This window comes from Heteronotia binoei, chromosome 13 (assembly GCF_032191835.1).
Source record: "Heteronotia binoei isolate CCM8104 ecotype False Entrance Well chromosome 13, APGP_CSIRO_Hbin_v1, whole genome shotgun sequence".
NCBI lineage: Eukaryota > Metazoa > Chordata > Lepidosauria > Squamata > Gekkonidae > Heteronotia > Heteronotia binoei.
Window position 1 is genome coordinate 35591101 of NC_083235.1, and position 12186 is coordinate 35603286.

General features: G+C 43.1%; 1 protein-coding gene across 1 annotated transcript in view; it reads left to right on the forward strand.

Moving 5' to 3' along the window:
- ERN1 (endoplasmic reticulum to nucleus signaling 1) overlaps window positions 1-12186 on the forward strand; it is an 83886-nt gene that overhangs the window by 28846 nt on the left and 42854 nt on the right. Inside the window, exons 4-5 of the mRNA XM_060252081.1 lie at window positions 9063-9096; window positions 11819-11891. Coding sequence (XP_060108064.1) covers window positions 9063-9096; window positions 11819-11891 — 107 coding nt within the window. The remainder of the gene's footprint in view (window positions 1-9062; window positions 9097-11818; window positions 11892-12186) is intronic.

Consider the following 12186-nt stretch of genomic DNA (forward strand, 5'->3'; position numbering starts at 1 on the left):
AAAACTGTAATCCTGTCTCTGGATATTTACTTTAAAAACTGGCTGTGGAGGTGGAGCGATGAGTCAAATGTAGATTAGGGCCTGAAGCACTGGCAGGGTATGGAGGTGTTAAACTCTTTTCACCCATATCACTTCCTTGATAGAAATCAGCATCTGCTCAGGCTGCTGTTAACCATGTTAAGGAGAGAAGACAGAGAGGGAGGAAGCAGGCCTCAGATTCAGTGGGAGCTCACAGGAGCACAGCTCCTGAACCTTTCTTAGAGTTCCACCTTCTCCTGAGAGTTCCACCTACTTGTCCATTGAATAGTATTGCAGCCACATAACAATCCCTGGATGAGCTCCACCCCCTATTTGTCTACAAAACAACCCCTGGGAGGAAGTATTATCCCCTCCCCATGCCTCCAGCACCATGTCACAATTTCAAATGCCTCCTCGGCTGCTTTTTAAAGTTAAAGTAAACTTTGGAAGTCACAATCACAGATATCCCATACATCATGTAGTATAGTGCTCAGCATGCAGCATCCATGAAAAAGACAAACTTAATGTTGGGTGGCATTAAGAAAGCTATTGAAGCAACAACAACAAAAAGGCCACTCCCATGACTGTATAGAAATCTACAGTATGGCCAGATCTGGAACACTATGTAAGGTCTGGTCACACTATTTCAAACAGAAAAGCACTAAAAAGATGTAGGCTGGGGCAAGCAAAATGATTTCAGAATTAGAGCACCACTATTATGAGGAAAGGCTAAAATGTTGGGGGCTTTAAAAAAATAAATCAAAGGGTGTGACCATGATATAGTTGTATGCAACTATGCACAGTGATGAGAAAGAGGATAGAGAGAAGATTCCTCCTCCCCCCCCCCCAACCCGGTCAGAGCAGTAGCACTTCAGATCACCCAGATTGTTAAAGAGTGTTGGGAGGCCTGAGTTAAAATCTGCACTCTGTCGTAGAAGCTCACTGGGTAACCTTGGGCCTACCATTCTACCTCATTATAGCCTATCTCATAAGGTTGTTGTGAGGAAAAATTGCAGGAGGGGAAAATGATGTTGTAAGCTACTTTGGGTTCCCCATGGAGGGGGGAAAGTGGGAAATAAATAGATCAGTAGTTCAGGGAAGATGGAAAAATATGCTGCCACAAGAGATAATGGTGGTCATTGGCTTAGGTGGCTTTAAAAGACGGTTAGACAAAATCATGAATGGTGTGGCTAACAGGAACTTCCAGGTACTAAGTGATATGAAAGACCTCTACCAGAGACCCTGGAGAACCAATGTCTGAATAGACAATACTGCTCACTTCGATGGACGAATGATTTGATTCAGTCTAAGGTAGCTTCATGTGTCCATTTGGCCATGATTCAGAAGCACTGTACTTCTGTGTTTTAGGTTTTAGGGGAGAAGTAATATGCGAAGGCCTTCATGCCTTATTCATGGACTTCTCAGGAGCATCTTCCTGGTCCCTGTTGGAAATAGGACACAGTTAGACTTTTTGTTTGTTTTATTACATAATATTAATCTGTTTGTAATGCCTCAGTGTGTGCTGAATGAGTAGCAGGGGAATTGTTGGTAAGGGCACATTGCTAGTTTGCGATTTTTTATTTCTGGAACCATGAAGGCTGAAATGTAGTTTCCATCAATGAAAACTGAGGCTCCCAGAATTTTAAGCAAACCCGGAAAGAGGTACAGTTGTGATCTAATCTTTACTTCATAACACAAGTGAACCTGATCTAGGAGTAAGAAATTAGACTGTAACCTTCTGACATGACCTGAAGCAACAGAAAACTTGTTCCTTGACAAACCTGAAATACTAATAGTTTAAGAAAATGTTCTGAATTTTTCCCCAGAGAAAAAAGAAAGTGTGAAAGAGTATGCATGTAAAGCTTTGGGCCATAATATACTAATGGCATGTAAAGGATGGCTGGTCAAACAAGTTTCACAGTGTGTACACAAAAAATGCAGTCTGATATTCCAGTGTTTTTACTTGTGCCATGGTAGTCTTGTGGATCCTTCAGAAAAACTTGCTTACCAAAAATGTGGCTGCAGACTTCATTGTGCATTGTCCTCCTTTTCAGATTGTACAGTTCCACTGGGAACCCAATACTGCAAAAGTCATCATGGCCTGCAAACATTGGATCATGCACTGTTTCCCATTTGCAGGGTCGGGACCCGGTACCGGGCCATAGAAGCCTCACTACTGGGTCACAAGAGAAGCCAAAGCTAGCCCTGCCCCCAGCAAAGCATGACCTCTGCTCTGCTTCCTTCCTTCCACCGTCTCTCTGTTGTGCAGAGAAAAGCTAGCCTTGAAGACTGACACAGGCTGCAAAGCCTGAGCTCCATTTAGCTTCCTTCCTTCCCCTGTCTCTGTGTTGTGCAGAGAAAAGCTAGCCTTGAAGACTGACACAGGCTGCAAAGCCTGAGCTCTGTTTGGCTTCCTTCCTTCCTTCTGTTGTGCAGAGAGGAGCTGGGCTGCCTCTCCTTCTTTCTCCCCGTCTCCCAGTGTTTGAGATAAAAGCTGGAGTCCACTGGCACTTTAGATTCATTAAGTGTTCTTCAGGGTATGAGCTTTCATGTGCCTTGCAGTATGTTCTTTTGGGGAGATTTCCCCGGGAGGCCTGGGTGGTGTGTGTTTTTTTCAGCTGGGAGAGGCAGGGAGTGGGCATTACAATAGCTACTTTTTTTAACCAAACGACCCCTGAGCAAAATTGTTGCTGGCTGGGGTAATCTGATGGTAAGGCTTTTTTCCCCTTTGTCCCCCCTTCTTTCTTTTTCGCTCTGCAAGGGATGCTCTGTCTATTTTTGGTGCTGGGGGTGAGAGGAAGCAACAGTGGGAGGGCTTTTAGTGCCCTGGCCCCACTGGTGGACATTCTGGTGCTTTTTGGGCATTTTATGAGAGAATTTTGGACTGGATGGTCCACTGGTCTGATCCAAGATGGCTTCTCTTATGTTCTTTTTTCCCATGTTTTTCTTTTCTTTTCTTTTCCTTCCATTTCATTGTTTCCCTTTCTTTCCTTCCTTCCATTTTTACTGGATGAAACTTTTCTGTTCATCATACTGTTGTTGCAGACCTAGGAGCTCTGTCAATGAAAATTTGGCACCCCCAGTTGTAGCCAGCTGGCCTTTTTATGAGATTTCTGTGTGAGTGAGAGTTAGAGGTGTGGGGCAGAAAGAGATTATTGGAGATTACTGCTGTATATCTCAACAGCACTGGAAGTGATGGTACTATGAACTTGGCACTATTTTACTAGTCCTGCTTTTAACAGCTGTCTGACACCAAAAATAAACTCCTCCTGTAGATATTAAAAAGGATGAAAGAAGTTCACTGGCTAAATATCTGCATAACAGGTTGCTTTTAAAGGCATTGCAAACACAGCCAGTAAAAAGCTGTAAGCCCCTCATAAATATCCTTTTTGGGATAACTGCAGAAAAGCTTGTATGAACTTTATATAATTTAAAATTAATTCATTAATTGTAGTACAATTCTCTGCTACCTTTCACAGCAATTTCCCAGTGTTTCAGTCAAGGAAAAGTATGAAAAATAGCTGTCAAAAGATTTTCTTGAAACCAAGCAAGCTTGGTTGTAGCTTGAGGAAGGGTTCCAGTAGTAGCAGCTGAAGGAAGGGCCTACTAAATGTTTCAGCATATTTTGAGGTACAGCAGCTGCCAGAGCCCAGTGTGGGTGGTACACAGCACTGGCATTCCTGATGGCAATGGCAATAGCACTTCCAACTGCATACACTGGCCAGTGCTGTTGAGGAAGCGGTGTGTAGGTGGTGCAGGCAATTGAACATGGGCATAAGGAGTGCTTGCAAGCTGGAGAAGAACACACAAACAGATCGGTGCATACAGGTGTGAGGGTGGAAAGAGAGGACCCTGGGAATGTATGAAAAAGTTGCAGACCACCCACTTTCCATCCCCATTTTGGCTCAGCATGAGTTTCATAGAGATTTTTCTGAAAACAAAGTTACTTCAGAAGAAGAGGCAGGTTTGGGGGAGTGCCCTGGAAGTGACATCACTTGGCCTTGACCTGGAAGTGACACCACAGGAAATGACATAATTCCTGTCTCCCAGCTCCACCCCCAAAATCTCCTGGCTCCACCCCCAAATTTTAGTGGACCACGAAGGAGAAGTGTAAAAATAACCGGGCCACGGGAAAGAAAAGTTTGAGAAACCCGGATCTAAGGCATGTTCTAAATGATGCACTCACCACAGGAAATCTTCTGTTTTTACATACATAGTTGTTCATTTGTAAAGATTATCCTCTGCCTTTGGCTTGCAGAAATTCACCTCAAGAACGGAGTGATTATTTGATGTGATCTTTTTAGCCCTGGGCATCTTGAGCTTTTGCATTATTATGCCCATGGTGAATGAGGCTGTGGTATCTGCTAGTTATTGAGTTCTGATTCCAAACCATCTGAAAGAGTGGAGACTATCTAGCCACTGCATGTCTGTGGTTCTCCTTCAAATACGTGGCTTTAGAGGTAGTTTCTACAACTTCCTAAAGAAAGCTAGCAACGACTCATGGGATATGAAACCCCCAGAGCTCTGAATGAGGATTGGAATTTTTTTTTTAATGCAGTGGATATTAGCATTTGTGATATTCATTGCAAGTTCTCATGCCAGATATTGCATCAGAAGCCAGAAACATGGGAAGTGTATAGTTTTGACCAGGCTTCAGTCAACTTTGAGTCATGCTAATAGGTACCTTAAACACGGAAAGAAGTCAGACTCTTATACCAATATAATACTGTTATCTTCAGTTACCTTTGTGTTGTGTGTCATTAACTAAAAGGAATAGTTCTCACCTACACCTTCCAAAGGTTTCCATTTTTTGTGAGCTCTTAATTAAAAGTTTCTGGCACATGTTTATATTGGTCTAGACAAGGCCAACAAGGTGCGTAAATTACAGAATAGACATGTAATAATCATGGAAGTTAAGAGTTGTTTAGCTACCTGTGAACCTGAGGGGTTCTTTAAAATACATCTAAAGGTCTTGTGGATCAGTACCAATAACATTTTAATTATTCAAGGAAATTGGCTACTTAAATTACAATCATATCCCTGCTGCAAGAGAGAAACAGAGTTTCGCTGTTTGTTATACATTTTCAGACACAATCTCCCTCCTTATGGCAGCCCTCATCCCACATGGTTTGTGTGCATGCAAGACCCATGATCCCCAACATAGGCTTTTTGGGTGGTCAAATGGGAACTCTCCTTCCTTTTTCACCATCAAAGAAGTTAGTTGGAACCAACCCTAATGAGGAGGGACCATAGCTTGTCAATAAAGCACATGCATGAATATGCCCCAGGTTCAGTCCCTGGTACCTTCAAATAGAGGCTTTCAGGAGGTAAGACTGAGAAGTACTGCTGCCTCTCAGAATGGATTATTCTAGACTAGAGGAAACAATTATTTGACTCGGTCTCGAGCAACTTCAAATGTTCAAAAAAGTATGTTTATGGCATGTGTACCTGGGAGTAGTTGGAACTTATTTCTTGGTAAGCATGCACAGAATCAGGTTATATGTTTGATTTTCTCAGTCCCATTTCTGCATTTTACCACGTTTTGAGTTTGCATTTGATCCAACAATCAAAAAAAGAAATGCTTGTGTTGTGCATCTGTTTATGAATGGTTTCCAAGAATTTCCAATTAAAATGTTCCTTGGCCAAAAGGGTGCAAATGTTTTGTGGAAAGAAAAGGGTCTTTGCATCAATTGCCTTGAGAGCAGCATTGATTGATTGATGATATGTTGTGGGCTCATGCCAACAGAATGGGTGAAAATTAAGAGTGGGTGATATATTAGAGATTGGAGTTAAAGTTAGAGTTTGGCAGTAAATTGGATTCTGCATGGATATAATCATGTTGGATATAATCATGTTGTCCTTGCCTCTCTCTCTCGGCTTGACTTCGCGAACGAAGATTTAAGAAAGGTGCAGTAGTCCACGTCTGCTGCAGGCTCGCTGGTGGCTGACAAGCCCAATGCGGAACAGGCAGGTCCGGCCACAGTGGCTGCAGGGAAAAGTCTGATTTGGGGTTGGTGCTGTAGCAGTGCGATTCTTCCTCAATCTCCTTTTGTCCTCAAGACCAGCTATGCATGTGTTCTCAAAGGAAGAGACAGCCTGGTGGATGGTGTGCCTCCATGCTTTGCGATCTGAGGCTAGGTCAGACCACTGGTGATGGTTGATGCAACAGGTACCAAGGGATTTCTTCAGGGAGTCCTTGCACCTCTTCTTTGGTGCCCCTCTATTTCGATGGCCAGTGGAAAGTTCGCCATACAGGGCAATCTTGGGAAGGCGGTGGTTTTCCATCCTGGAAATATGCCCTGCCCAGCGCAGCTGCGTCTTCAACAGCAGTGCCTCGATGCTTGTAACCTCCGCCCGCTTGAGGACTTCAGTGTTGGTTACAAAGTCATTCCAATGGATGTTGAGGATTGTGCGAAGGCAGCGCTGATGAAAGTGCTCAAGGAGTCGCAGGTGATGATATGCAAAAAGTACACATTTGTCTATGATGCTATATTTTAAAAGTGCATAGGTGGTAATTGCTTGCTGCTGTACACACATGGCAAAATAGAATTACATGTAACACATTAAAGTATCCATGTAGTTTCCTACAAAAAAAGATGAGATCTGCATATAGGTTTTGTACCATGTTTCAGGTTTTGGTTTTTGATGAAGTTTTTTTGGCCTTTAAACAAGCAGAAATTCAACAGATGTGGTTTTCTGTGGCAACTACATTCAATGGTAGGGAGAACTTCACCTTTTTGGCTCTGGCAGAAAAGAAAAAGATGGTCACCCTACTTGTGCCCAAAAAAATTGTTTAGTGCTAGAGTCTAAGAGCCTCTCCACAAGATGATTTCTTAATCTGTTATTTCTTTGCTCTTGCATCATTTTGTTTGTGTGAGGAAGAAGCTAGTCTAAAATTGTTTCTAGCACTGGGTTGGTATAGTTTCCATGTTTTCTTTAGTCATTGTGTGATTGCATTTATCTGCTCAAACCTGGGGCTGTTTTTAATTTAGTTCTGTTGTATTCTTAGAACTGTTCTGTACAAATGAGAATGAATTGTGCACGGCTTGTGTATGTTTTCCATTTGCAAGCATTAGAAGCAGAAATAATACCATTCAGGCTTGTGCAGCTATTGATGGGAGCACTGGTGGATGGGGGAGGGGAGAGGATTTCCTGTAGAAAACAATTGTACCAGTCAGTTCTAGGCAGGCTTACTAGAAAGCAAATTCCATTCAATTTGATGGGGTTTAATCCAAGTCAATGTGTATCAAAGAACAGGCTTGCACCTACCCTGTGTAGAACTGGGCGGCTGGCTTCCAATGCTTTTGCATGGGATGGCCACCCCGTGCTTGTTTCCTTATGAAGAAAGGTTAAAATGCTTGGAGCTCTTTCGCTTGGAAAAACGTTGACTGAGGGGTGACATGATAGAGGTTTACAAAATTATGCATGGGATAGGGTAGGTATAGAAAGAAGTACTTTTCTCCCTTTCTCACAATAGAAGAACTCGTAGACACTCAATGAAATTGCTGAGCAGTTGGGTTAGAATGGATAAAAGGAAGCACTTCTTCACCCAAAGAGTGATTAACACATGGAATTCACTCCCACAGGAGGTGGCGGCAGCTACAAGCATAGACAGCTTCAAGAGGGGATTGAATAAACATATGGAGCAGAGGTCCATCAGTGCTATTAGCCACAGGGTATTGATGGAACTCTCTGTCTGGGGCAAGTGATGCTCTGTATTCTTGGTGCTGGGGGGGTGGGGGACAGTGGGAGGGCTTCTAGTGTCCTGGCCCCACTTATAGACCTCCTGATGGCACCTGGTATTTTTTGACACTGTGTGACACAGAGTGTTGGACTGGATGGGCCATGGGCCTGATCCAACATGGATTCTCTTATTTTCTTATGCTTGGCCCCTGCAAGGAAGCAGTGAATCTGGAGTCCTCTCCTGGGCTTTTCCCCAGAGCCCCAGAATCAATAAGACTTCCCCTGCTACCTGGGGGCATTTCAGATCAGGGAATATACAAGTTGGGAAATTTATACAGAGGCTAAGCCCCCAGGGATCTGATCAGAATCAGGCCCCTGTGTGGCTGGGAATTCAGTTCTTAGGAGGCAACTCACGATGCACATCTAATAAAAAGTTTCCTGGAAGTCATGAGGATTACATAATGTATATGTAGTGCAGTATAATATATAATAGAATCATATATAATAGAATAGTTAATGTAATTCAAAACTGCCCCACCCCAGCTCATGCCGGGCTCTGGGCAATGTACAACATATGCTAAAAGCAATATACAAGTTAAAACTGACACAGCAAATTAATTAAAAACTCAGGTGGCACCCTATACGTTTTTCTACATTCTGGACTACCAAGGTGTCATGACGGGGAGGGGAGGCTTACAGAGTGTCTGGCAGGGAGGGGGGGAAAGGGAGGTGTCAACCAAATAACAAGATGTTGCTGCCCTCAGCTAAAGGCCTGGTGGAGCATCTCTGCCTTACAGGCCCTGTAGAACTGCATAAGGTCCCACAGGGCCCTGATGTCATCTGGCAGAGGGTTCTGCCAGGTCAGGGCCAGGGCCAAGAAGGTCAAGGACAGCTGGACCTCCTTAGGTCCAGGGATCACCAGAGCATTGTTACCAGTAGAGCCCAGTGCTCTTCCAGGGACATACTGGAGGAGACGGAGACTGTCCCGCAGACTGGATCCTGTTGTTATTTGGAATTATTTTTTGCAAACATCTGATCTCCTTGAGAAGTGTAGCAGCTGGTGGTGTAGCGTTACCAGTCTCCAGGCAGGGCCTGGAGATCTCCTTGAATTAGAATTGGTCTTCAAGTGACATAAGAGCAGATCCCCTGGAAAAAAATGACTGTTTTAGACGGTGAACTCTGTGGCATTATACCCCACTGAGGTCTCCAACCCTCTCCCTCCCCAACATCCATCTCCAAAATCTCTAGGTATTTTCCAACCCAGAGTTGGCAACCATATGTATCATGGACTACAAACCGTGGTGTACGATCTGGATATTTAATAGGTTGGACCTTGACTTTTTCCTGTTTTGTTTTTGCAGATCCTGTACTTCAAGTGCCATTGCATGTAGAAGAGTAAGTCACCTTCATTAATATTTTGCTTGAGTCTCTAGGTTGCAGCCTGGTTTTCATTGATGAGAACAGTGATAAATACAAGCATCTCCCTGCCTCCTTTACTCACAAACAGGCAGTGTTTACCTGGCTGCTTTTGCTGTGATTTAGCACATACAGTTTTAGACAGGGCTTTTTTTGTTGCAGGAAATCCTTTGCATATTAGGCTACATTCCCCTGTTGTAGCCAACCCTCCAAGAGTTTATAGGGCTCTTTTTACAGGGTCTACTGTAAGCTTTTGGAGGATTGGCTACATCAGGGTGTGTGGCCTAATACGCAAAAAGTTTCTGCTACAAAAAAGCCCTGGTTTTAGACTGTACACAAAGTGTTTCTCCTAGAAAGGAGAGAAAAGATCTTACTATTTCATTGCTAATGTAGCCTGCAAACTTAGTAGTATAAAACAAAGCAAAAAAAAAAATCTTTCCTGTGGTCTATGCTTCTCTAAAACACTTGGTTGTGTTTCTGTTTGAAGTAGGCTGACTTGCACCCTTTGAAGAACTTGAGCCAACTGCACAAATCTGGAGACAAGTGTCACTGATTTCTGTAGTGGTTACTTCCAAGTGAGTGTGTTTAGGTTTGACTGTTAGAGTGCCTTATGGGTTGCAGAATTTTACAAAGCTGCAGGGAAAAGCCATATTCAACATAATGGTTCCCAGGCCCAGCACATTATCACATTTAAATGACTGACAAACAGTGAAGTAAGATTATCATCTTTAGTGGCTTGGCTTGTGCTTTTAAATAGTAGCCTGACTTGTAGAAATATGCATGTGAAGCTTGTCCAGTCTCGCTTATCCCCAATGCCAGAGCGTAGTGACTTGCTAAATTTCCTCTGTGCAAGGCCGTATGCTGCTAAAGAGCTTTGAGCAGAGTCTGTGAAGCCACAGAAAATTCTACAGTTAGTCCAGATTTATTTTGGGGTCAGCCAGATGCAACATTTCTTCATGTTTGTTGTAGTATTGGGGTTCTGAACCTTTTTGGACCCATGGACACTTTCAGTATTTTGAGAACAATAATGTGGCTGCCAATGAGACCAGTCACAAAATGGCTACCATGGAGACTAACAATAGGAGGAACATAAGCAGGTTCCACAAAATGTTAGACGGTTCTGAGCCAAGTATGCTCCTATAATGGAAGAAGCAGTTTTCAAATGCATGCCCTGTACAGACACAAAGCTGATGCCTTCTGGGTTGTTTTGAAGAAACTTCTATTCTTATGGAGTAGAGGAAAAGCTGGGCAGGATCTTTGCTTCAAAGTAGAATAGATCTGTGTTGGAAAATACCTGGAGACTTTGGGGATGGGGTTATGGGGAGGGGAGGGGAGGAATCTCAGCATGGTACAATGCCATAGAGTCTACCCTTCAAAGCAGCCATTTTCTCTGGGGGAACTGATCTCTGCCAGCTGGAGATCAGTTGTAAAAGTGGAAGATCTCCAGGCCTCACCGGGAGGCTAGCAATTCTAGATGAACCCGCTGGACACCAGGAAGCACATTAGCAGACACCATGGCACCATATTAAGGGTCACTAATTTAGCACAATAGAAAGCAAAAGAAGGGGACAGCAAAAGATGAGATGACTGGACAGTGTTACTGATGTAATTAACATGAATTTGAGTGGTGGAAGACAGGAGAGCCTGGAGTGACACCATCATTCACAAGATGGTGGAAGACAGGAGAGCCTGGAGTGACTTGGTCCATGGGGTTGCAAAGAGTCGGACTCAACTGTGTGACTGAACAACATCAACAAAAATTTAGCACATTTTAATCCCACAAGGAGTTCAAGGTAGCATAGCTCTGTCTTTCCTCTTCCCATTTTATCCTCACAACAACCCTTGAGATAGGTTAGGCTGAGAGGGAGAGAGCAATTGGCTCACTTTGCATAAATTGGGTCTCGTTTAAGGATGTAGCAAAATGAGGTGGCAGGAGTTCTGAGGGGGTCGAATGGACTACATTACTCCAAACCGCAGGTGGTGGTGGTGGGTCTCCTTTTTAAAGCTTCCCTAAGGTTTTGTGGGGGGTTTGAAAGAAAACTTCTTACAAGCAGAAGAGGAAGAACCCTGTCATGCCTTGGCTAAACTAGCTTTCGCTTTCCAGGAAGTTTTAGATTGGGAAACATCTTTCAGTTCACCTACATGCATAGATCAGTCCCTTTCAGAATACCCAGATAAAATTCAGACTCACATTCTGATTATCCAAGTAGCAATGAATAAAAATTCTTGGGTAAAGGATGTGCTGGGGGGGATTTGTTTTTGTTACGTTTTTTTGCTTTATGCCTGTTCTTATCAGCAAACATTGATATTTCATGTTTACTAGATTTGACAGTTTATTACTTTATGAAAGCAGCCACATAATACAAAAAGGGATGTTTTGAGCTAGGTTTATGGGCCTGCAAAGCCTGAAATAAACCCACCAAACTAACCTTCAAATTAAAGTAGAAGTGTGGTGTGTGGTTTTTGAAAGAGGTTATACAGTTGCATATGGGATTGGCACTGCTCTGAAAGCTTGATAGTGTAATTTGCTTTATCAGGTTAAAACCACATACCTCATGTTGTTTTTCCATGGGGGAGGGGAATAGCATAATTTGTCTTTCTAAAAGGAAGCAGCTGCCTTCTCTGAGAACCACCATTGTGCTTTCTGATCTCACAAATGCAAATCCATTCATTAGTGTTTTAATTGTTCCTTAACTCCTAGACCAGCTTTTCTCCCAGATCCTAATGACGGCAGTCTGTACACTCTTGGCGGCAAGAATAATGAAGGCTTGACTGTACGTATGATTTGATCAGACTATAGCTGGTTGCACGAATGACAGTTTTTGCAGGTGACCAAAAACACACTTTTCTGGTAGCAGTTAGTCTGGCTGTTTGGAAGATATCACTCCTCTATTCGTAACTTCTTTTTTTAATATGATAGTGTGGTATACTTCTAGAGAAAGGGAGCCTTCAAAGAACTTTATTTTAATGTGAGGAAAAATTAAAGTTTACGGAATGCAAAGGGAAGGGGTAATTTTGCAGCTATCTCTTAAGGTTTCTTTTAAAGTGCTGCATGAATACTCCCACATC